The sequence below is a fragment of the Chinchilla lanigera genome, unplaced genomic scaffold (genome assembly GCF_000276665.1).
Source record: "Chinchilla lanigera isolate Chin_1 unplaced genomic scaffold, ChiLan1.0 scaffold00011, whole genome shotgun sequence".
Taxonomy (NCBI): Eukaryota; Metazoa; Chordata; class Mammalia; order Rodentia; family Chinchillidae; genus Chinchilla; species Chinchilla lanigera.
This window is the reverse complement of record NW_004955412.1, coordinates 14605190-14632254: the sequence shown is the minus strand read 5'-3', so window position 1 is coordinate 14632254 and position 27065 is coordinate 14605190. Positions and strand designations below refer to the sequence as shown.

Below are 27065 nucleotides of genomic sequence, written 5' to 3'. Positions count from 1 at the left end.
TCCCAGGCGACGCACGCGGGCCGGGACGCGGCGGCCACAGTGCGCGCGCAGGAGGGGGCGCGGGGATGCTCGGTGCGGGCGCGGGAGAGGTGCGAGTGGGCGAGCACGGGCAGGCTGGCCCGAGAGACGCCCAGGGGCACCACCTCGTCTCCCTCTCATTGGCTGGGAAGCCGCTGGGCAGGCGGGGACGGCCTCAGGGCGGGGTCGCTCCCGACGGGGGCGAGCGGGACCGTTAGGCTGGAACACCAGGGGACGGTCCTGGCAGGCAGCTCGGGAGGCCACCCGCGCCGCAATAAAAGCCTCTCGCGGCTTCCCGCCCAGCCAGCCTCGCTCTGATTGGTCGCCACGGGAGGGACCGAGTTGGCTGGAGGCGGCGGCGAGCGCTGCTCCCGGGCGGCCCGCGGAGGGGACGCACTGGGTGCTCCCCGGCCCGCCCTGCGCGCTCCCCGCCCGGCCCGGCTGCCCGCGGCAGGTACGTCGGCGGCTGGCCGCGGCGACCGCGAAGCGCAGCGCTCCTCTCGTCGCTTCCCAGCACACGCCCCTCGCCCCGAGTGTCAGCCCAACCCACCCAGCTCTCTGCTGCCCCTGCTTCTTTTCTTCCTCCCCGCCCGTCCGTCAGCACCGGAGCCGGAGCGCAAATCCTTGGGTGGGGTGGGGGAGCAGCTGGAAGAGAGGGTGGGCAGACACAGAAGAATTTTCCAGGGAGGCCGAGATGGAAATAGCCAAAATGAAAAGCGCCTCCCTCCCGCGTCTGCCTGCCCGCCGAGGTCCTCTGGGCGGCGGCGCAGCCCCCGCCGCCCGCGGCAGCATCCCTACTGTCTTCTTCCTAGCTCCCTATTGTTCGCACTTTGCCAGGCTCTGGAACCTCGCCCAAAGAAAGGAGACTGGGGCGAGGTGTTTCGGGGCGGCTACCTGCCATTCTTTCCTGGCACTGTGCAATACGGAGCTCGCGGTGCGTGTAAAGGCACACGCGCGCACACACGCGCGCACACACCCGGCAGCCCCGATCACACCCTCCTCGCCCTCCGCCCCTCCGCCCCTCCGCACTTCCTCCTGTCAAAACGCGGCGCTCGACCCTCCCATCCCTCCTTGCTCCGGGCCGAGGGCAGGCTTTGCAACTAACCAGCAATTTGGCAAATGAAAAACTAACGTCATATGGACGGGGGTGCAACAACGGCCACACAGCCCTGCGATTCTGCCCATTCTCCCCATTTTGCAAACCGTTATTCAGCCCGGGGCGGCGGCGGGAGTGAGGGGGTGGGTTAGTGAAGCTGAAGGAGCCTCAGTTTATGACACCCGGGGAAATAAGGATGGGGGCGGCTGCCCGGCCTTATTGTTCCCCCTTGCCGGAGCCCAAGCTGTCAAGCCCCTACCCCGCGGTAGGCGAGCCTGAGCGGCGGCACCACAGAGCCACGACGTCGCCCGCCTTCGGAGAAGGAGCGCTGCCCATCGCCCAGGTCCCCAGGAGCCAGCCCCTGGTTCTCATCGCTGCCCGCACACAAAGTGGGAAGGGCGGGCGCGCTGGCGAGGCGCGGGGCGCTGGCGGCGCGGGGAGACAGCCCCGACCCAGCGCAGCTCGGGAGGGCACGGGGTTCGGCTGGGCAGCAAGGGCGACCCGCTTCTTTCGCAGCTCAACCAAAATGACCGGTCTTAGATTTCCACATAAAGCTACCCCCAATAGCAGTGTTCCTCTGGAGAGGACGGGGAAATGGGACAATTAGCAAATCAGATGTAGAATTAAAAAGGGAAAAAAAATGTACCTGCAGTTCCCAGGAAAAACAAAGTCCAGATGAGATCCTTAGTTTGCAGCATTGTAATCTGCTGTCTGGGAGGGATGTTCTTGCCGCGGTAAATTCTGTGCCCCTCTTTGCAGCGAGTGTGGACGGCGGCAGAGCAACAGACCTAGGGGCAGACAATTGCCAGGCTGAGTATGATTATTTTTGCAGAATTGTTTCCTGCCAGCGGCTGCCGAGCTGCGTTCACGCGCTGATCGGAGAATGAGTGACAGTCCCAGCCTCAGCACACTCGCAACTCAGAGATCCTTGCGCTGGCCCGGGTTCGCTTTGATGGAACTGGGGATGGGAGCGGGGGGCGGGGGTGAGAACCTCACTGTGTCCTTCCACCACGCCGGCCACAAATAGTGCCGAACATCAAGGAGGTAAGAGACAGGGGAGGCAGATGCGGGCGCCTGCAAAATGCGGCCTGGAGCTGCTGAGGGAGCAGGGTTCTTTCCCTGGAAATCTAGGCAGAGCAGGGATTTCATCTTTTCACACTTCCCCCTCCAGCCTCCCAGCCGCCTCCTGCCATCCAGACCTCCTTAGTCAAGACTTTGGATATTTCAATAACTAGTATAGAACAAAAACGAAGCCTTAGATAGTTTAGGTTCTCAAAGCTGTGGAATCCTTACGTTTACACCCTAAGATCTTTGTGTCTACAAGGACACTCTAAGATTTCATTTTCTAAGTGCAAAATTAGAAATGTGGAGAGGGGTGGGGCTTGCTGCTGCTGGTTTTGTGTATTTATTTGTTTGTTTGTTTTCTCCTGGCTATGAAGTTTGCATTACCACAGAGTCCACACACCAACACCAGACAGCAGGTCCCCAGGGAAGGCAGTGGAAAGCTACTCAAGTTAGAAGAACATGCAAATGTTTAGAAAGAATTTCCAGAAATAACTGGAATAAGATATTACCTTGTTAATAAATGCTGAAGTCTGTGCTCTCTTTTTTAAAAGGCCAAGTCTTTTACATAGGCATTGTGACATAGGAACAATATTAACATGATCCCCCAAAAGGACATAACGTCAGTTCTTAAGGATACTAATATGGAATATTCCTGAGATACCAGCACAATGGCTTCAATTAATCTCGCAGCTAGATTTTAAAAAGAAGGGGATCAGGGGAGCAGGGTAAAAATAAACATGCCTCAGCCCCTGAACAAGGCATGATTATGGGCTGCAATATAGTTCAGGGGCAGAGAGCCTGCCTGGCAAGTGCAAGGTCCTGAGTTCAATTCCCAGTGCCGCCCACCCTCAAAAAGAAAGTATGTACACATAAGAAACAGAGGTGAAGGTGTCCTAGATGAGGGGTTGCAGTTAGCCTGGTATGATGAAAGCCTCTAGCAAAGTAAGGCATCAACACTACCACGCACTGCCATTTTATTTAAAGCACAAGATTCCCACCGTTGTGGCACATTTTGGAAAGGAATCCCCGGTGGCTGCCTGACACCAACCACTGGCCATCAGTCTAGAGCTTTCCTCCTACATACTCTCTCAAACACACAGCACACCCATGCTGGGACTTCAGGGAACCCCTAAAGGGTATAGTGTCCCCAAAACCAATCTTCTATATTTACTTTTGTAATGTTTACCTTACATCAATTATAAGCAACTGAAAAATACCATAAAGTAGAAAGACATCCCTAAAATTAACCCCAAGTCTCACAGTTTCCACAGATACCCACAGATTTTCCAAGTCTTTGGTATATGCATATGATTTTTATAACTGACACTTTACAGTAGCAATTTGTAGCCTGCCTATTTTCCCGAACATTTCATTATAAAAATTTCCATGGCGCCATTAAAAGCCTTTCTAAATATTTTTATGGCTACGTAATATTTCTTCCTACAGAGGATTCTTCAATGGTTCCCCCAACATTGATATTTAGGTTGTTTCCAGAGTTTGATAATATGATTAGTGTTTTCCTAGATCATCTTTCAACAAATACTTGTTGAATAATCACTCTATGTAGCCCTATACTTGGTGTAGTGGAATATATACATATATATGTATATATATTTATAAAATATATGGAGTATATATATACTATATTCCATATATGTATATTCCACATGTATATTTCATGTATATATTCCATATATGTATATATATTCCACAAAATTCCATACATATATAGTCCCTATATATATAGTAGTTTGCATTGAATCAGAAATGTCTCCCAAAGGTCCACATTCTCAAGGTTTGATACTTAGGGTGGTGTTATAGGGAGGTGATGAAACCTTTAGGAAGCAGGGCCTATTAGAAAGAAGTGAAATCATTAAGGTATGCTCTTGAAGGTGATATTAGAACCTGAGTTCCCCTTTTTATCTCTTTTACTTCCCAATAGCCGTGAGAGCAGTAGTTTCCTCTGCCACATACTCCCTACCTTGATGTTATGCCTTGCCACAGGCCCAAAGCCCACAAGGCCAAGCTGCCACAGACTAAAATCTTGGGAACCATGAAACAAAACAAGAGACTTACAAGTCTTTTCTCCTTGTAAGTTCTTTATCTCAGTTATTTGTCACAACGTTGGAAATCTGGCTAATACTCTGTGTGTGTGTGTGTGTGTGTGTGTGTACATGTGTGTGCATAGTGGTTTCTCTACTTAAATGTCTTTGGCTTCAGACATGAGCTTCCGCTACTAGATAAAATTAGCATGTTAAACTTTATGCGTTCTTGTGGGTGAACTTATCAGACTCTTTCCTAAAGAAGATGTCTTGAAAGTGGCAAAAGATGGAGAAAATAGACTGGGAGAAGAGGAAAGACTGGAGCACTCAAAATAAAAATTTTAAATTTTACCACCAAGAGGGAGACACACCTTTTCCTGCAAAACTCCCTCCTAATCACCCAGTAGACTTGAACGATACCTCACTATTTTTCTCCCCAAATGTCCCCATTTTTAACTTTTTAATGTAGACAAGTGTGGAAATTGTATGTCAGTTTGGTATAACTGGACTTTTTTTCTTTCTCTCTCCAGCACCCCTGCCCTGTGTAGCTGTTGATCTCTGTTGTAATGACTCATTGTAGAATTCCGCCCCAGTTACTCCAGTCTGCACTCCTGGTATCTCTCCCATGTTCTTATAGCAGAATGCACCGCTTGTTTCCAACTCTTCAGCTCTGCTCTGTGACACATTTCAGTCCTCCTTGAACCTCACTTTAAAATGAGATGAAACTATGGCTCTCTGCGGACCTCTTTCTCCGGAAAGACTCCCGGGCTGTCAGGCACACATCAGTGGGCATCTACCATGTGAACGCCCTCAGGGTCAAAGCAGAAGAAGAAACACCCAGACTGTGCTAGAGAGAAAGGGCTGTTAGTAAAAGAAGAGTGTGATCTAAGAAGACGGTCACAGCAAGGAAACCAGCAAAGAGCCCAGGACAGTTCTCAGCCTGCCGATGCAGGCTGTAATCTATGGCAGGGGCGGTGGGAAAGGGAACAAACTGGAGCACGGACCTGAGAAATATTTCCAAGATAAAAATGGTAGAACTTCTGAACTTTCCAAAGATTTGTGTCACAGGCAGAGAAAGAAATCCAAATTCCTTTCATTCATTCCACAAAGATTTATTGAGCATTAACTAAATACCTGGTACTGTTCTAGATGCTGGAGATTGTAGCCATGAACAAGAGCAGGTCTTCACTTTCATACGCTTCCACTCTTATGGAGAAGACACACAATAAATCACTAAATGTCTAGTATACACACAGCAATAAGTGCCAAAGATGCCAGTAAAGAGACGTAAGGAGATAGGGAGTTCTGAGGTGAGGAGGAATCACCTTTTGGAACAGGGGAGAACAGAGACAGAAGGAGATGGCTCCAAAACTTCCAGTGGGAGAAACTAAAGCTCCTTGTGACAAGGTCAGGGAGTAGAAGAGAAAGGGAAGATTCAGAGTTGGCAATTAGTGAAGGAGCAATAATGTCAGCTTTGGAAATACTAGGTCCAAGATGTTTGAAAAACATCCAAATGGAAATGTGCAGAAGACAGATAGAACACTGCCGTTTCAGGTATGGCCAAAAGGAACTGCCGAAGAGAGAACAGAAAGGCAGTCAGTGAGAAGAGAATTGGAGCATGACAATGTTGCAAAATCTGAAGGAGAAAAAAATTTCTTAAGTGATCAGAAAGGTGAGGGCTTAAAAGAACTTCCTAGATTTGACCACTGGAAAGTCCTTCAGGGTCTCTAAGAAAGCAGCATTCATGGAGTGGCAGAGAAGGGAGACATCCCTGTCTCTGAGTGAAAGGGTGAGGAAGGAGGAGCTGGGCGTGTGGAGCATCTTTCCAGTAGTAAGTGTGTGTGGGGGGAATATGTGATACCAACAAAGAGGGGAAGGCAACGTTGAGGGACGAGGAGGCTTCAAGAGGTTTATCTTTTCCTCTCTTTTGACATGAGGACTTTGTCATCAGGTTATGAAGTAAATCAAATCAGTTCTCAACTCCTGCTCATCACCACCACCTTATACATTAACTTGGACTGTTTGAAAAATGAACTTGGTATAGAATAAAGTGCCCCAAAGAGGCACTTTATACAACTTTTCCTATTGTATTGAAAAGGGGGATGGCAGGCATGACCCCAGAACTCCAGCTACCTTAGGAGTTTTATTTCACTACCGACATGGACAAAATGCAGTCTTGGAAGCACAGCAGATTAGAACCAATGCAAGAGACAGTGACTTTGGGCTACAGGAGACTGGAAGACAGCTGGGTCCAACATGATGATGGAGGAGATAAAATTGAACTCACCAACTTAAGGAGTGAAAGTCTCTCAAAGCTCCCCAGCTTACTCCTAGCTTCTCATATTCCATATCTAGTTGACATCTAAGCTCTCCTGCATGGTAAGGCTGAGGCAACACGGTCCCTTCCTTGTTCAAAGTTGACTCAGGTGCTGGTTAAGTACCCTTGGACACTCACCAGTCAATCCAGTTGAGTGGTACTGGGGACTCCCAAAAGCAGGGGGATGAGACCCAGAATCACTGCTTCCCTGTGCAAGTTGTGCACTGCACAAGTTCAGAGGGTACTTTTCACACCCCACTCAGACACTCACCATGTTATTAGCATGACACTTTTTCTGGAATCAGGTGAAATAAAGCATCAGGGAAGAAGTACTATTTTCTTTTGCTTTTTTAAGTTGTGCAAGAGATTAATTGAGGAGTACTTTCAAGATCACCACCTGTGTGGGAAGGAAACAGGCTGGAAAGAAAGGGAAGTAATGCCATGTGGGCACAAGAAGAGCTCAATCATCTTCTTGAAGGCTCTGAACCTAGTTACAAAATCTTTACATTGACCAGAAACTTGAGTCAGGTCATCCTGAGAATGTGATCTGACCTTGGGAAATGTGGTTGTTTTCAGCCAAGGGCAATTTCCAAGTTAGAGCTGACAGATGAGGCTCCCCAAGCATCTGGGCAAGAAAGTTCCCTGGGCCCGAAGGAAGAGTCTGAGCAACTTAGCATACGACTAACTACCAGAGCTTAGCTCTTAATCAAAATCTGATTAGGGTAAGTTAAATTTTTCTTCTCTTTTTTTTTTTTTTCTTTTTGAGATTTTTTTTGGTTTTTCTCCGGTACCGGGAACCGAACTCACAACCTTGCGCTTGCCAGGCAGGCACTTTGCCGCTGAGCTAAATCCCCAGCCCCTTTTTCTTCTCTTTTTATTGTGGTAAAACATGAAATATACATACCATAAAACTTACCATTTGAACATGTATAGATTTTGACCCTAAGAACATTTATATAATTTTACAACACTTACCATCATCCACCTTCAGACATCTTTCATCCTCCCCAGCTGGAACTCTATACTCACGAAACACTAAAGTCCTCCTGACTCCAGCCCCTGGCAACCACTATTCCACTTTTTACCTCTGTGAGCTTAAATACTTTGGGTACACGTTGTAAGAAGAATCATACAGTGTTTGTATTTTTGTGGCTGGCTTATGTCACTGAGTGTTTTCAAGGTTCATCCACACTGTAGCGTGTGTTAAAATCGTTTACCTATCTAAAGCAGAATAACATACCATCATATGGAAATACCATATTTTCTTACTCACTCATCTGTCGACAAAACATGGATTCAACATTTTTTTGTGTATGCCTGGAAGTGGAATTTCTGGATCACGTGGTCATTCTACATTTATTTTTTTTAGGAATTTTTGTACCATTTTCACTGGAATTGCATACTGTTTACATTCCCACCAGATATATATAAGGCTTCCCATCTCTCCACATCCGTGCCAATACTGATTATTTTCTTTCTTTTCCTCTTTCTTCTCCCTCTTCCTTTTTCTTCTGATAGTCACCCTAATGGGTGTGAAGTGGTATCTCATTGTGGTTTTTACTTTTCTCTATTCTTTGCTTTTCTCAAACCTTTAATGATTTTAGATAATTTTTCATGTACTTATTGGCCATTTCTGTATCTCTTTAGAAGAACTATTTATTGAAGTCTTTTGCCAATTTTTAAATTAGATTTTTTGTTGTTAAGTTGTAAAAGGTCTTCATAAGTGTGTTAAGGTTTAGATCTAAAATGTTTCCCAAAAACCCTGAGTTCAGAAGTGGGGCTTTGGAAAGATGACTGGATCATGGGGTTGTATACTCATCAGGGAATTGAGCTCAGATCTGACTGTGCTCTTTGGAGGGTATACGCTTGGCCCTGGTTCCTCCCTTACTCTCTGCTTCCTGGTTGCTATGGGATGAGCAGTTGTCTTCCATCAGGCCCCTCCACCTTACTCTTTCTGTCTTGGAGTCAGATGACCATGGACTGAACTGACTGTAAACTGAGCCAAATAAACCTCTCCTTTAAAATTTGTGTTGGTTGATTTGTCCAAGTGACGAGAAAGCGACTAATACAATATGCTAGCTGTGAGTCTCTTACCAGAATGTAACTGGCGAGGGGCTGGGGATTTAGCTCAGCGGCAAAGTGCTTGCCTGGCAAGCGCAAGGTCGTGAGTTCAATTCCTGGTACCGGAAGAAAAGACAAAAAAAAAAAAAGCCACACAGAATGTAACTGGTGAATACTTTCTCTCATTCTACTTTTCACTCTGTTGTTAGTATTTGCATAGATATAACAGTTTTAAATCCAACTTAATATATCTTTTCTTTTGTTGTGTTTGCTTTTGGTGCTACATCCAAGAAATTATTGCCAAGTTCATATCCTTAGATTGACCCTTAAAGTTTTCTTTCTTTTGAGAACTTTATAGTTTTAGCTTTTACAGTTAAATCTTTGATCCATTTTGACTTAATGTTTGTAGACCTTTTTTTCCAGTGTAAGAATCCAATTGTACTGTGTGTGTGTGTGTATGTATGTGTATCTAGTTTTCCTAACATCATTTATTGAAATGATGATCATTTGCCCATCAAATGACCTTGGTACCTTTACAAAATTCATTTGACTATATATGCTGAAGCTTATTTTTGAACTGGCTATTCTATTTAATTGGTCCCAATTCTTATCTTGGTGCAAAGTACAACAGTGTTTTTATATCTATGTTTATGTAATAAATTTTTAACTCAGAAAATATGAGATCTCCAATTTCATTCCTCCTTTTAAAGACTGAACTATTTAAAGTCTCTTGAGATTTTATAAGAATTTTAAGATAGGTTTTTCTACATTAAAAATCATGGAAATTCTGATAGAGATTGAAAAATACTTTTTCCTAATCTGCTCCAGGTTGTTATTAGGGCTGGTCTGGGAGTCAGGTTGACATCTTGGAGACAAGGATACTATCTAGACATCTTACTCCAGAGCTATGGGAAACTGAGTCACAAACTGCCCTTTCGGACATTCCGTTCTTTTTAATGTAGACGTGGAGATAAGAAGTAGGATCAAATCATGCAAATCAGACTGTAGAGCATGAGGCCCGCTTTGGGAAGTTACAGTGAGCTAGAAAATGAAAGATGGTATTAGTTGGATCCTGGGCTTTGAGATGAACTCAGATCCCAGGTTGCCTAACTTCCTGTTTTGTCCAAAATAAAATGTCTCTGGAATAAGTGATTTTTAAAGACTAGAGAAAGGAGCCAGAGTTCCCCTATCAACATATTATAAATCACAAATTATGGCAGAGATTATTTTAGAGACACAATAACTTCCTTCTCCCTCTTACACATCCTCCCACATACCCCAGTGGCAGTGAAGTGAAGTAGATGAGTGCTCAGCTCCAGAAGTCTGACAGTCCAAGGCCAAGTTCCAGCTTCTGTACTATAGGTGCTGTAGATTGGAGTAAACTACCTCACAGCTATAGTTTTCTTTTGCTCTTGTGCATACAGTGGGACTGGGAAAACATCCATCTCTCAGATTCCTTGTGAACATTACTTAAAATGATGTACATTGAGGATGCAGAGCAAGTCTGACACTTTCATTCAGGAGGTGTATATTGAACACCTGTCCTAAGCAAAACACAGTGTTAGTTGTTGTAAACTTTAAAAATTAACAGAAGATACATGTTTATAGGCTTGGTAGGAAGATAAACAGGCAATCAAAGCAACTGAAACATTATAAATTGTAATTAGAACCAGGAAAGAAATAGTCTTGATAAAGAGTATACCAGAAGAGATCTACATTAGACTGGGGAGGGCCTTCTGGAGGAGATGACAAGTAAGTTGCCACCTAAAGAATGTGAAGTACCAGCCATGCAAAGAGCAAGTGGTGGTGTATTCAGAAGTATGCTAAGATGCTGTCCTCAGAAGAACCCGAGTGAGTCTCCAAACTCATAAAATACCAAGGTGGCCAGGATAGAAACAGCAAGTGGGAAGGACACAGGACAAGACTAGACACACCCAGTGGCCACCTTGAGGATTAAACTAAGCAATGTGCACATTGCTAAAAGTTCAAGGAAAGACAACGGAGGAGTTTTAGCAGCAGGAGGGACATGAGTTGCCTCAAGAGTTTTAATAACTACTCCAGCTGCTAAGTGCAGAGTTGCTTGTAAGGACAACTCTGGGTGTATCTGAATGGGCCCTAGGGGTGAAAGAATCTAGTCAGAATCCATTGTAGAAATCCAGGGAAGAAATGATGGCAGTGGGGCAGGTGGTAGCAGGAAATAGAGAGAAACAGGGAGAATCAATCAAATTTGTTGGTGCATGTGAGGAGGGAAGGTGCCTGGCTTGTAGTGATAATAATACTAGACTCCCTACTCATTATTCCTTTCAGCTTCTATAATAAAAAAATGACATTTGGGACACGATCAATGGACAGGATTGTAACCCTGCATGCCCAGCAGTTCACAAGTAGAAGTGGGTCTTATTTTAAGAATTCTATGCCCTTTCTGAATAATTGCCACAGTCGTTACAGGAAGCTAATGTTTCAGCAGAATTGGTTGGTCAGAAAGCAGAAAAATATTCTCCTTCTTCTCCCTTGTGATATTTGATCTCATTGTCAACTTGATTGGCTTGACACATGTCTGGGAGATCAGTAAAGCACACTTCTGGGTGTGTCTGAATGAGTCCAAGGGGTGTGGCCTTGGGAATTTTATCTGGCCACTGGCTCTTTCCTCTTTGGCTTTTCTTCTGCTCTCTCCTTCCTGGCTGCCAGGAAAAGAGCAGCTTTCCTGTCACACCCTTCCACCGTGATGAAGCTGCCATGCCACAGACCTGAAAGCAGTGAAGTCTGATTATAAACTGAACCCCCTGATACCGTGAGCCAAAACAAACCCTTCTTCTTTTTAAGTTAGATGTGTCTTGCATTTTGTCCCAGAAATAAAAAGATGAATAATACACTCTTGATCTTTATTTCTCTTATTTAATACTTCCCACCAATTCCTGTTCTTCTGTGTGTTCTGTGCTTTTACTGCTTTCTCTTGTTATGCACTAATACAGCAAGTGGTATCAATTGCAGCACAAAGGAAAGCACCACTGTAGGTCTCTCCAGGTGATTCTGAATGCTTGGGGCACAAGATCAATGTAGGGACCTGTGCAACCCTCTCTCCTGAGCACAGACACCTTAAAGAGTGAGAGAAGGGATAGAAAAGGAGAAAGTATGATGTTAAGCATGTATTGTGGAAAGCAAATTATCCATTGCATTCAGCCACCCACATCCTCACCATCACTTCTTTGCAGAAAGAATCCACTCATTTCTTCCTTGATGCAGGCCCCGCACCACATCTCTCTTAAGAATCCTCCATCTCCATCCTGAAGAAATGTAGTGCCTAAAAGAATGGTATTGGTGGATCTGCAGTTAACATCTTCAAGAGGTTCACACTTGAAATTGTTATATGTGCAAAATAACTTCTACCTCACCTGTGAAAAGTTGAAGGTATCACTTCCCTAATGAATACTCTTTAATGCCTCCCCATTTCCCTCAGAATGAAGTCCGAGCCCACAAAGCCACCGTGATTGGGACCCTGCTTCAATGCAGCCTCGCCTCTTGTCTCTTCCTATGCCTTTCAAAGACTGGGAGTCATTTCTATCCCTGCTCTTTTACCCTCAGGGACCAAGATTCCCACAGAGCCTAAGAGATCCTGGGAGCTTCCAGGAGACACAGCACTCACTCTAGCAGCACCCCAAAGGAGGAATTTCCTATTGCATCAGCAGGAACTGTAGAGTGAACCAGGCGTACTCCACGTGGGAGGCTCCTACCCCAACTGCTACCTACCCTGCAATTAGCAATGGAGTAGTCAAGAGGAAAGATTCTGCTCAGTGACCCTCTGACCTGGAGAATGTGACAAAGACCAGACCACTGACTACTGCTGCCCCTCACTACCCATCCAGTGCCCTATCATAAATGTCACCCTAAACGTCTGTTAGTACCATAAATGTCACCCTAAATGTTTGTTAGAAGAATGAGATCAATAAACAAACCAATAAAGGGCTCAAGGTTTCTTTGTTCTGGGACTTGGGCTTAGGATCTCTTCCCGAGATCTATGAAAGTTGCTCAAACCCTTCTCATATCCCATGGGACTATTGCCACAGCCTCCAGACTCAGCCTCAAACCTACTTCTTCCCTCTTCAAATTCCCCTGCCCCTCCTCTAGAGCCATCCACCTGTGAAAAGTTGAAGGTATCACTTTCCTAATGAACACTTTTTAATGCCTCCCCATTTCCCACAGAATAAAGTCCAAGCCCAGTAAGCCACCATGATTAGGACCCTGCTGTGCTACAGCCTCACTTCTTGTCCCTTCCTATGCCCTGCTGTGACCTGTCTTAGTTACATTTCTCTTGTTGCTGAGACCAAATACCCTGACACCCAAAGTTAAAGGGAAAAAGGTTTATTTAGCTCACAGTTTGTAGAGATTTCAGTCCATAATTGGCTCTCTCCTCCCAGGTAAGGTGGCACATGGTTGAAGGGCAACAGTTCATTGCTGCGGAAGACAGCAAAAGCAACAAGAGAGTGAGACAACCCTCTTTCTGTCCCTTGTATTGTATGCAGGCTACCTGCCCTAGGGCAGGTGTAGCACTCACACCCTTAATCCCAGCATTGGTCCATGAATCAATCACAAACTCTAAATTCAGCCATCTCTGAAAAGTCTGCCCCCATGACCACATGAGACTTTGGGGGAACATCTAGACACAAACCATTATAGGATCTGAATACCTACACACACCTTCCTACATGGGCAGACTCCTCTGGGTGACCTGGCTGTTACCCACTCATCCGAAACTCAACTGGGAATGAAGCCATCTCTTCCCTGGCCCTTGCCACTTTTTGTGTCTTACCTCTTATCTGAGTTGGTTGCTATTCCCAGAAGCTTCCAGAATTTCTTCTCCATTGCTACACTTGCATCATATACTGTAATCTAATTGTCTTTTTAAACTCTGTCTCCTCTACTAGAGAGTGATATTCCCTGGAACAGAGACATTTATTTTAGTTTTATGTCTCTATTCTCCAGTCTGTTGCCAGGCACATAATAGGCACTCAATGCTTATTATGGAACAAATAAATAAATGTTATCAACTACTTCTTGATGGACAACTTGCTTTGGATGTGCTGTGATCCTCAGGGAACAAATTAGATAGTGGTAACAGTTAAAAGCATAGCAAGTAATGTCAAATTTCATCATAAGATGTCTTATAGAGAATCTTTGGTCTCAGTACCTCAGACCAGTCTCTAAAACCAATATTTTTCGGTTCTGAGTCTCCTCTTCTCATTTAATCAAAAACTTCTATTTTCTCATCAATTTCTTCCTGTTTATTGTCTCTGAAACATGGGCACCGTGGCACCATGCCCCTGTCTATAGCAATTTCCTTTGGTGACAGGTTCCTCCTCTAAGCTCTGGTCTTGAAGCCCCAGACCCCTGCTGAAGAGTTCTGTCCTGGTGCATGGCTCCCTGCTTCCCACTCCTTCCTCTTGTGCTATTCTTTTTCTCCTACTTAATGTGTGGTCCCTTTTTGTCTTTGCTAGTACAGCTCTTGGAGAAATGGCATGACAAAGCCCCACTTTAATGTTTTTCTGTCTTTCTTCTTCCTGGATAATTTCAGGTTGCTCCCTCTTCTCTCGTCATATGATTTCTAAACAAATGAATGGGGGAAGTCATTTCTCTTATTAAAAGGTCACGAGCATAGATTCTGCTTTATTTGCTGGCAACATTTTAAATCATTGTTCACTAAAGCATTGAGAATGCAAATAATTTCTATTTTCGTCAGACTTCCAGTAGTATTGGGTAATAGCTTCCCAAATTCCCAACATCTTGCTCTCCCTTCACACTGGCCCCCTCACTTCTCTGTTAATATCCTTCTCAAATGTGATGCAAACAGCAGATCTTCCCGCTCCAAAAGAGGTTTAGCTCATAGAGAGGGCAGTGGGGTTATGCCGCCACAGCTCAGGGTACTATGAATTATCCCACTCAGTCCAGGTTCACTCAGTCTAGCCAGTAGCTGAGCATGAGTTAATGCCCCAATACAGACTGTGTTCTCTTCCTCACCCAACCCGTCTACTTTTTCAACTGTGCCTTGAAAAAACCTGCTGAAAGAAAAGTTATAGGAAAAGAAGAATATTTACACTGCAACACATGTTAAAAGCTCTTTTAAATAAGTTACTCTTCAAGTACATCATCTGAATATTTGCATGTATTTACTTGTGTGTTCAGTTGCTTTCTATATTTTAGGGCTTACTCTTGGTTCAATCAAGTAATAAATAATACATCTTTCTTGCCTTATGGATAGAGAGGGGAAAAAAAGGATGGAGGAAATAAATATTGAAATATACATTTTCCAGGTAAACTACTTTATTTATATACTTTTATTTAATCCTCATATGGCTCCCTGCATGATCAAAGTAATTGCATAATTTGTTCAAGGACCTGAGCCCCAGACTGCCTAGCCTTGCACTAGTCAGTGTAAGTTAGGTTCCACAGGGTAACAGCCAACCTCCAAGTCTCAGTGGCTTAAAAATAACAAATTATTATATGTGCGCTGAAGATTTGGATCTATGTTGTCCTGACTGGAGGACATATGACATGTGACAATGGCTCTACTTTTACGCCTCCTGGGGATAGAAGCAGAAGGAGAGAGTAATGAGGCAAATCACACGAAGGCTCCTAAGCTTTCCACCTGGAAGTGGTCACATCATGTATGCTTCCCTTTGCCTGACTAAAACAAACCAGATGAGGGGCTGGGGATATAGCTTAGCAGCATAAATGCCTGCCTGGCAAATGCAAGGTCCTGAGTTTGATTCCAGGTACAAAAAAACAAAATAGAAATGAAAATGAAACAAGCCATATGGACATCCCTGCCTTTAAGGAAGTGGGGCAGTGAAAATCTATTGTGCTCAGAGGGAGAATCAGAAATATTTAACGAACAACCTAAAAACTACCACAGGCTCCAAATCCTGTGTTCTTTTTCCACTACACTGTTCTCACAACTATGGGGGAAGATTAACTACTTTCAAAGGGGCTAGGAGCAGAGAAACATAAATCCAGAGAGTTAAGAGCCATCACCAATGGAAGATCAAAATCAGGAATGTAGAGAAGTTATCTTTGAAATATACATGAACATCAATGAGGATGGGATCTTTCTGACGTGATTCAGATTTACCTACCAAATTTACAACAGCTATAAGAATATACACAAAAAGGGAGACCTTGCTATCTTGAGATCTTTTAGAATTTTAATAACTAGGACTTGTTTCAAACACCTATTATATAATAGCCAATTTTGGGTTAAAATTTATATTTTGACAAGATTTCTGGGTACAAGGAAAGAGCCTGCCAACTTCTCTCAGTTCTTTCCCTAGCACTTTCACTATAGATGAGCACACTAGAGGCTGAGCTTGATTTCCACTTATTCCTGAAATAATATCTGGCAATTAGCTGTAAATTTAAAAGTAATAAATATGGATAAGAAAGCCAACGTTGGGAGAAGTGCTCAGACCCACACATGGAGATAAGCCATCAGCAGAGGTGCACAATTATGGAAATCCTTGTCAGAATCCAGGGCTTCAGAAAAAGCCTCATCCTTTTCTAGGCATAAATGTTGAGTCATAGGTGGCCCGAATGAGATCACTATGCACACCATCAGGCACCGTCACATACTGTTTATCTCAGAGCAGCATGCTTAGTCACAGAGGAGCTTAATTACTTAAACTCAGATATTAAATATCACAGAAGAGTCTTCCCAGGCCCTGCCCACTTCAAAACACACACACACACACACACACACACACACACACACACACACACACACATGCACACACCTTTCTGCTCTTCTTCACATTAGGAAAAAAAAGATTCTGCATTCTGAAACTGCTTGTGAGTTTAAATCCCAAGATTGCAAAATGATGCAATTGCACAGCAATTGGGCCTATCACCTGGGTAAACATGGCTACACCACCACCTCCAACAAAGTACTTTAAATGTTTGGACTGTTTTCCAATGCCAGCTTCTCTAAGATGCACCAGGATAAAAGGAACTGTTTAGCTTTCAAAGAAGTGTCACCCGTTCAATTGCTCCCACTGGACATGGATTGTCTGATTAGTGCTGAAATGCATTTCTGAGCTACCATCTACTGAAGTCATTTGCCATGTGCTTTCACAACATATGTATGTTAACACTATTTCACATTTCCAAGAAGTAAAAAAAGCAAGTATATTGATATAAATAAACATATATGTTCTTTATGCCAAACACAAATCTTAAGTCTTTCCATCTTTGATTAATTTTTGATCTCTTAACCTTATGAAATCATCACTTTTTGTTACATCTGGGGAGTGTTGTTGTCCTTCTTTCATGTGAGTAACTGAGTAAAAGCAACCACAATCCAGGATCATCTTGAAATCCAATGAATCCTCAGTGAGCATCTGATATGTGTAAGGCACTGCACTAGGTGCTACAGATGCCATGAGCAACTGGCTAGACTTTTCCAAATTTTGTTTATCTTAGTTGAGATGTTTGCTTGCTCTGTTAGTAATTTATTGAAAGTTCATTTACTTCAAATAAGAAAAACACCTTGAAATTGTACTATTCTGTGTTTTTTAGGCACGTACATGTCAGATTTAGTAAATGGGACATGGATTTATTCACAGCATGTGAAGGAAGACAGCAAGTACAATAACTTTAAAAATTAAGAGCCATGTTCAGCCCAATCTTTTCAATAGGAATTTCTTCTCACTGTCACTTCCATACCTAAAGAGAATGGTATGAGTTTTGTGTTGCCTACAGCACCAAGCCCAAATGTCCCTTTCTGGACTTAAACCCTCCTTTATCTTATTAACTTAATTCCTTACTGTTTGCTGGCATACATGCTCCATAGAAGCACAAGTATTCCTCCTGAGCTCCTCTGCACATACCTTGCTAATTCATCCCACCATTGGAAAAAGAAAAACACTTATTGAAGACTTCCTTTCCTGCTAGGCTCTAAGATAGGGCCTGGAGAGGAACATGATGCAGATTTTGTCTTTATACAACTTACAGTCTCAGGTGTGAGGATGGGGAAACAAGACCAAAGTCAAATAATCACAAATTGTGCTTAGTGTACTTGGGGGCCCTAAGGAGAAAATAATGTGTGTGTCTGGCTAGGGAAGTCTTGGAGTCAGATGTCAAGGACAGCTTCACAGAACAGAGGCCAGCTGAGCTGCCCAGTGGACATTTGCCAAAAGAGCAAGTGGGGAAAGGGTATTTTGGGCAGAGGAAACATTCTGTTCAAAGGAATGTTGTATCAGCTCATATTCCTACTAATGAAATGTTCTTCCTTCTTACTATCGCTACTGAACTCCAATTCAGCCTCATTCCCTAAATAGCGACATACCTTCTTAAGACTAGGAGGAAACCCAGAGATGGCTCAACTCAATCCCCTCACTTCATAGACATGAAACTGGAGGCATAAAGCATTAGGCTGTGGGTTGTGCATTGATCCATAGCCAACAGCCGCCGATTGTGGGCATTTTTTTCAATATATACTTCTTGAGCATCCACTATGGAAAGGCACTGTGGGATATGCAAAAATGAACACATCTGGATTTTTTCCCTACAGAAATTTATCTTTCATTGGAAAAATATGACATAGGGATTAAGAGCACCATAAGACCTGACAGGTCTAAGTTTGAAGCCTGATCCTTTTTTTTTTTTTTTTTGGTTTTTCTCCAGTACCGGGAACCGAACTCACGACCTTGCGCTTGCCAGGCAAGCGCTTTGCCGCTGAGCTAAATCCCCAGCCCCGAAGCCTGATCCTTTGACATTCTTGTTGGTGACCTTCAATTAGTTTCTCTTCCTTGCTGAGCTGAAGTTTCCTTGTAGGTGAGTCAGCAAAATAATCAAACTTCCTTCATGGTTTTGTTATGGGAATTTAGTGCGATAACTTATGCAGGGCACTAGCACTTAATAAATCTTAGGGTTTAGTAGTAAAACCTTAATAGAGTATAGGGAAATTAAGCAATGGCATGGAGTAGCTACTTAACTAGAAAAGAGTTGTATTACTAATTAATTAAAGTTTCAAATCCAAGACATTTACCTGATAAAACATTAACACAATTCCTTGAGAATCTCAATGCTTCAAAATCTTGTGTGAGGCCAAGTTAAACTGGAGATTTCTCCCCTTGAGGTCTGGTAACCTCCTACACTATAATGAAGTCTAATTATTCTATTGGTATCACACAATCTTTGAAACTGGTAGATGTGAACAGTATCCCAAAATCAGCATTGTGTAGGACATGAGAACTCATTCCTGGCTTTATGAGTTATATCATTTAGTCATTTATACTCTGTTTCACATCATTTGGGTGCTACTGGGAGTTGTGAGACCTACCTCTTGCTATCTGAAGCATTGTTAGGATAAAAGAGATCTCATAATAGGAGATAGACTGTAATTCCAGGTAGGATGAAACTTCCATGGATGGAATGGATGGCTTTTTATGCAGTGAGGGGTTGAGGGGATAAGCAGTGATATCTCATGGCTGCAGGGAATCCAGAAGATGTAAGACCAGCCATCATTCAGTGAAGAGTCACTTGAAGTGGTTGGAAAGTAGAATCAGGCTTAGCTCCTTTCAATAATCGGCTTCTATTCTCTTCAGCCATTTAAAGACATATTTACTCATCATTTATTTGTATTAAGTTCTAAGTCAAAATGCTGGCTGGACAGCTGTAAGAAAAGAAAACAATGTCCCTGTCCTTGTGGAGGTTGTATTCTAGCAAATTGGCTGTGGAATCCCTCAATGGCGCAGCAAACAGCCAATGTTTGATATCATTACAACTGAGCTGAACTGTCCCTTTAGTTGTAAAGGTATGCGTTGCCAGGTCAAGAGAGGATGAACCACTGTCAATGCAGACCCCTTCCCCTTGAGAAAATCAGGCAAGAGAAGCAGCTCACCATGCCATACATGGAATAAATTAAAACTATGAACACTGGGGCTAAAACTGGCCCAAACCACAATGGTAATGCTCAAATCATCAAAATCCTTCAAGATAAAGTTACAGGCCATGACTGAAACATTTGCCTGGTTTTTATTTTATGTGCTACACAGATCTAACCCCAACCTTTGACTCTGTAACCATCTCTGGTTTGAGTTTGGGTTTGAACAGCTGCCCAGCGCATCAGTGCATCAGTGCATTTGAGCAATAACTCTTGCAAAGACATTTAAGAGCTCACACGTCCTCAATAGACTAAAAGCAGAGAGAAATAAGATTCCATAGCAACAACATGTCACTCTAAATCATCATTTCTGTTTCATGAACAAAGTGAGGATTGAAATAGAAAATATGCAGGGAGTGGGACCAGTTCAGTAGATATGATTGACTATTTTCAGGGAATTAAATCACTTCAGTTAGAGAGACAACGCTACGCACATTTTTGTTAGCTAAGCTGCTGAATTCAAAAGCTAGGAAAACTTGTCATTATTTGTAACTTCCTCCTTCCCTGAAGAAAGGGCTTTATTGCCTTTTCTTTTTTCTTTTTTGCAGCTAGACATCAAATGAGGGAAGTTGAACAATGCAATTGAAAACCTTAGCTGATTTGATTAAGGTTTTGCTTACTATGGTTAATATTCCAGCAACCAGAAAGCAGCGAGTAAACATTTAAAGGTCTGAGCTGGAGACTTACCTCATTGTGGGATTTGCTAATCAGCCACTTGTGTTTAGAAAATGAAAATGTACCTCAAATGAACTCTTATACCCGTGAAAGCTTGGAGCACATTGCATTGGATCAACATGGACTCTCACCACATGCACAACTTAGAGAAAATATAATCTTAGGCACAAGTAACTTTCCAACATAAATAGCAAAAGAGACTCTTGGAAATTATTTGATAAACTGTAAAATAATAACTGCTTACAGTTGGCTCAAGGCTACAAGTGTTGGAAATGATATAGCCTAAGATCAGAACAAGAATTTCCTTCCTTGTAGCTGGACATAAAGGTAGATTTATTTCAATCATTTACTTAGGAATAGGGAAGTGGGAGTCCACTCTTATATACAACAAGATTCACGTGCAACTTATATATTCAGGAACTATAAAAATCAAGCCCTCCCCCCATTTAGACAATTAACAGCTGTGAGTTTAAGTGTGTTCCACTTAGGGAAGTTTTGTTTCGGAGACTTGTACATGTTCTGAAATAAAATCATGCATTGTTTCTGCTAACATTTTATCACAAGAGATTCCAGGATGGCTGCAGGTGGTTCCACAGATATCTTTTAAAACTACAAGCAAACTGTAAAGGTCCCTTCTGGTTTTATCCTCAGAGACTCTTCTCAATTGTCTGGAGGCTCCCTACCCATTGTAGCACTCTCTTGTAAGAATTTACCAGGGTAATAGGTATATATCTGTTGCTATTGTTTTTAACTAGCTCTATTTAACATGACATTTTGATGTCATTATTAGCTAGATTATTTTACCATCTTACAAGGGGGTTGAATTGTCAATGACAAATGTTTAAGTGTTTGATATGAAATATTCTGAAGATATAAAATACTTGAAGGTATAAAACACTTTCTAAATTATTTATTATCTTTATTCTATGAAATGAAGAGTGGATGGTATCTTTTTTATACATCATATCTATTATCTTAGTTAATTTTGTAACAACAGTGTGGCAGGCTTTATCTACACTGCCCTTATTTTACTGATTAAAAACCTGATATTTAGAGAAACTCACTTGCCTTCTAACTTACTATTCACAGAGTGATGCAGTCTTTAAAAACATAGATTTGATTGTTTTCAGCCATAATAATAGTGACTGCATTTACTCTCCCATCTGAAACAATTAAAACCTGTGCAAAATGGAACAATAGTTTTTAAGACATTGGGTGTCAGACAAATAAGGGCACCGAAAATCCTAACAGACGGGAAACAGCAGGATGAACATTTCAATTGCTTCAGCTACTACTTCTTATTTAGTACATCATCGTACAAGGACTCCCTGAGTTGATGAGACAGAGCTGGGAGTACAGGAAGGCCAGGCAGATGAAGTCCTTTGGAAAAATTATATAGAGAGGAGAAAACAACTAGAGACAGCTCTACTGACTTGAGGAGGGTCCCAACAACTCTTCAGGCAAATGCTGATCAGTTTATACATGTGAAGAAATTGTCCAAAGTTGGGGAAAACACCATGGGAGAATTATGGGGAACAATTATTAGAGATCACAAAGGATCAGGAATTGTTCATTTCCCCCCCCCCAACACACTAGAGTAGAAAACTTCATAACTAGTGAGACATTGAATAGTATATTCAAAAGCATTTTATCTCAGAAATGGAACAAAATTGCACCTAGATGAAATGCTATTTGGCTTTGCCTAATAAAACTTCACAGCAAGAAACAAAAGAATCATTCTGTTCACAAGTCATTTCAGTGTCTCAGAACAAAGCTTATGAATAGCTTTGGACAGACAAGATCTAGCATCAACAAAGAGAAATTCATAATGTCTATTATCCAGTCAAAAATGAACAAACATGCATAAAAATACAAAGACAGTATGAATTCACAATAAGAAGAAAGGTGAATGAATTAAGCTGACCCAGAAATAATACAAATGATAGAATTCATAAACAAGGACATTAAAGCAGTTATTACATTTTATATATTCAAGGTGCTACAAGAAAGATTGAAGCTTTAAATAGAGATGGAAAATATAAAAAGACTCAAGTTGAATTTCTAGAGTTGAAAATTGTAATGTCCAAGATGAAAAATGTACTAGTGTCAGCTTGATTATCAGCAGATTAAGCACTGCAAAAGAAAAGAGTAAGGAACTTGAAGATACGGAAATAGAAACTACCTCAAATTCTACGAAGAGAGAAAAAGGAATAAAAATAGTTAATAATACTGAGCTATGAAACCACTTCAAAAGGCACAATGCAAATATAATTGAAGTCACAAAATGAAACAGGGAGAAAATATTTGAAAAAATAATGGTCATATATTTTTCTGAATTTCATGAAAATTATAAATCCACATGTTAAAGACTCCATGAATTTCAATACCACTCCGATGAAGGAAGTATCACCACACCACATAATAAATATTTAAATAATTTAAATAATTAAATTATTTAAAATCAATGACAAAAAGAATTTGTTTAAGTGCATAAAAAATAAAATTACATAGTAATACTCAAATAAGAATGAGAACAGACTTCTAGTCAGAACAATGCAGGCCAAATATAAGAACAGTTTAAAGTATTGAAAGAAAAAAAAACTAATCCAGAATCTACATCCACTAAAAATGGTCTTTAAAATGAAAACAAAATAAAGCGTTTTTCTGAGAGAATTTACCACCTGTAGATACGTTACAAAAATGAAAGGGATACACTTCAGAAAGAAGTGATATTGGAGGAAATTAGAATCTACACTAAATAACAGAGACTACAAAAATAGCAACCTGGGTAAATAAAAAAATAATTTTTCTCATTGTTTAATTCTTTTTGAAATAATTGGCCTTTTAAAGCAAAAATAGGCCGGGCATGGTGGTGCATGCCTGTAATCCCAGCACTCGGGAGGCTGAGGCAGGAGGATCACTGTGAGTTCGAGACCAGCCTGAGCTACAAAGTGAGCTCCAGACCAGTCTGAACTCCATATCGAGACCCTGTCTCAAAAAAAAAAAAGCAAAAATAATTAAAATGTACCATAAGGTTTATAGCACATAACACAAAATTGATAACAGAACCAGCAATAAATAAGGAGAAGAGAACTAGAAATATACAGATGTAAAGATATTATACTATACACAAAGTGGACAGTCTATCACTTGAATGTAGGTGCTGGTAATTTAAAAATGTAAATTAGAAATCCTAAATCAATCACTATAGTGAAGAAACTGAGTTACAGCTTAACACATAAACAAAGGTGATAAAATATAAACATAAAAACACTCAACTTCTTTCAAAGGAATGAAAAGGAAAAAGTCTGAGCAAAAACAAAAAGATAGAACAAATAGAAAAAAAAATTGAGGTAATAATTCAAAGCCAAAGGTTCAAAAAGCACATTAAGTCAGACATTACCAGATTGCCTAAGAAAGCAACAACTATACTCTGCCTACAAGAAACACACGCAAAATATAAAATTACAAACAGGTTGAAAGTAAAAGAATGGAGATTTTAAGCTACCATTACTATAAGATTTCAAGTCTTATTGTAAACCCACAGTAACTAAGAAAGTACAGTATTGGGGCAAAGGTAGACAAATAGATTAAGAGAACAGAACAGAGAGGATAGAAAGAGATCTACAAATATGTGATCTACTGATTTTTGACAAATAATATAAAGGCAGTTCAGCACAGAACAGATAGTCTTTTAAATGGTACTGGAAGAATTGGATATTCATAAGCCAAAAATCAGCCTCTTGTTATGATTTGTATTTTAAGTGTCACCCAAAGGCTGAGTTTTGAAGATTGAGTGGCCAGCCCGTGGTGCTATTGGGAGGCAGCTGAACTTTTAGGAGGCAGTGCCTTTTGGAGGAAGCTGGGTCATTAGGGGCAGAAGAACAGTCAGTAGCTTGGTAAGCCAAAGCTTTGATGTGGAAGAATTGAGATTTTAAAGGAGAAAATCAAAGTATTTTCCCTCTTTGATAAAGTTGGCTCCGGATTTACAAACAACAAACGTACAAATTTTAAGTTTTGAAAAATATATACACATGGGTAACTTCCCTTGCACTGAAGACAGAAAATATTTCCTTCACCTGGTGAGTTCCCTGGGCCCTTTTATAGAAAAAAACTCCCCTTGCCCTCTGCAACAAGAGGCAGCCACTTACTCTGATTTCATTCTATCACAATGTCTGCTTATCTCAGTCTAGAAATTGAAATACATGGAATTATACTTTATGTCTTGTTAATTGTATTCAACATAATGTTTTTGTGAGCTATGTCCAAGTTGTTGTATGCATAAGTAATTTTTTATTGCTTAACAATATTCCATTGTATGGATATACTTACAGTTTGTTTATCCATTTTTCTGCTGTTAGAGACTTGAAATCTCCAGGTGTTTAACTGTTGATTAAACTGCTGTGGATATTCCTGCACAAGAACTTTTGTGGTCATCTGTTTTCACTTCTCCTTAGTGAATGCCACAGGACACTTGTATATGTTTAATTTTATAAGAAAATGCCAAACTGTTTCCAAAACTAGTTGTTCCACTGTATATTCTCACCAGCAATGTGTAAGAGTTCCATTGTGTAAGAGCTCCAGGTACTTCACGTTCTTGCCTCTCTTAGTGAATCAGTCTTTTGAATTTGGCAATTTTAATGAATGTGAAATGGCACCTCATGGTGACTTGAATTTACATTTCCCTGATGACCGCAAGTGTTCAGCATCTGTTCATATGCTTATTGGCCATTCATATAATTTCTTTTATGAAGTGTCAGGTTCCAATCTTGTGGCCATTTTGAGTATCAGATTGTTTTTGTCTTTGAATTCCTGAGCTGGAGGAGGTTTTAATACATTCTTGAACAAATTTTCAGACAGGTATGTGCATTGTGGATATATTCTCCCCCCGAATTGGTTTGTGGCTTCATTTTCTTAAAAGGATCTTTTGGCAAGATATTTTTAGTGTTAACAAAATTCTGTTTATCAATTTACAAAAAGGGACTGAGAATCAAAAAGTTAAGTCCTAAAGAAACTAGTGCATATACCTTATTCTACAAACATTTTTTGAGAGTTTGTGATAATCAATCAGCTTATTTTCCTTCCACTCGAAGATTAAAAGTCCTTTCTGGGGTGGAGAGAAGGAATTTGGGAATTGGGAGAAAAAAATCAAGGCAAGAAAAGGGGATCCTGCCCCTGCACCTTGAGGTCAGCAATGGGTGCTTTGGTCAGTACTGGGGAACCTAGAGCATAGAAGAGCCCTGCCTTCCCAAGGAAATAAAAGCAGAAAGCTTCGCAGAAAAGGCCTCAGGCAGAGCGTGATGGAGGGGTGAGCAGGGACATTGGTGGATAGGCCTTGGGCAAGACTTTTGCTCTCACAGTCAATGGAGACCTCAGCTTTGAGATCCATCCTGGGGTGATGAATGCTCAGAGAATATGGGCTGTCTCAAAGCAGTCTGGGTTCAGAACAAGGATGACTCCAAGTGGCTCTGCGTGGAGTCCAAAGGCCACTGTAACAGCAGGAACTCAGGGAAGAAGGCCTAGAACCTACAGATGAAGTTTCAACTTGCTGGAGACCAGAACAGGGGAGACTACTGTTGTGACACCCGCTTTTCCCTGGGAACCCCTGGAACTTAAATGAACCCTCATAGAAAGGCAAAAAGAGAGGGAACAGAAGCTAAAAAGGCTTTTCACCCTGGAGGGATTGTTTTCTATCCAGCAGGAGCAGAGTTTTACCTGGAAGTGGCAATATTTGGAGTGAATGAAAGAAAAGGATCTGACTATGTGGAAGGAGGTTTGTGTGCCCTTAAATTCTCCAGTTTTCAGCCCCTATTTGCTCCTTCTTTCCTCACCCAGTGAAGTTGAGAACAAATTAGCCGTGTACTCACATACAGCCACATTGAAATAGGCATTTTTAATTTTCTCTTTGCTTACCACTTGGTAAGCAGTTATTTCCTTAAATATGCTTTGTAAATGGAAAGTTACTTTACTTACTAAATTCATTCCTGGATGCTATGTTATATAAATTTACTTCTTCATGATTCAGTATTCTTAGTTCTTCACACCTTTTATTATGGCCACTTGTAATGGTTGATACACTGTGTCAACTTGAGAAGTCTAGAACGCAACTAGGTAACTCATCAGTTCTACATCCTAGTGTATAGAAGACATGCCCTTTAGGATGTTGATCATTGTGTCAATTTGAGAAGCTTAGAAAGTTAAGTAAGTGACTCAGCAGGGGGCCAGGGTCTTCACTTTGTAAACATCCTAAGCCTGTGCAAGAGGAGAGCACGAAGATGGTGTGAGTGCTACACCCACCCAAGGGTGAGTAGCTTGCATACAATATAAGGGAGAAAAAGAGGCTTGTTCCCCCCTCTGGGCTCTTGTTGCGTTTGCTGTCTTTCTCACCCTTAAACTGCTGTCCCTCTGCCACACCATCCTGCCTTGCAGTTAGCTAGTTATGGACTGAAACCTCCACAAACTGTCCATAAATAAACCCTTCCTTCCTTAATTTTGGGCATCAGGTAGTTTGTCTCAGCAATAAGAGAAAAGTATCCAACCCATCGCTGCAGTGTCCCCTAGAAGCTTAAAGCTTTTTAAAATTCACTTACAGCAAAGAACAATACTCTTGATTTTTTGATTCATTGGCTTTTTCATATGACAATCCCATGTCTCATTTCCTCAGAACATCAAAGAATTGTCTCTTAAACAGTTAAGGACAATGGCAGAGAGGAAGAAAACTTCTTTCCTTTTGTAAGTACTTGAAAAGTATGCTGAGGGCCTTCTGAAGGTCCTTTAGGAAAGACAGGTGCGTAACACTTAAGGGAACTAGCCGTAAATTCAGACTTCATTTCACAAAAGATTTCACTGCTCCAGCTTGGG

The 27065-nt window shown here is 41.7% G+C and overlaps 1 protein-coding gene across 17 annotated transcripts in view; it reads right to left on the bottom strand.

Annotated features, from left to right (window-relative positions):
• Ncam1 (neural cell adhesion molecule 1) overlaps window positions 1-2146 on the bottom strand; it is a 293739-nt gene extending 291593 nt beyond the window's left edge. For 9 of the 17 annotated variants that reach the window (XM_005378123.2, XM_005378125.2, XM_005378126.2 and 6 more), the window contains exon 1: window positions 1761-2146. In XM_005378123.2, the coding sequence (XP_005378180.1) occupies window positions 1761-1812 (52 nt within the window). In that variant the 5' untranslated portion in view covers window positions 1813-2146. The remainder of the gene's footprint in view (window positions 1-1760) is intronic. The other 8 variants (XM_005378132.2, XM_005378133.2, XM_005378134.2 and 5 more) reach the window with 2 other exon arrangements.
• Between the last annotated feature and the right edge of the window lie 24919 nt (window positions 2147-27065).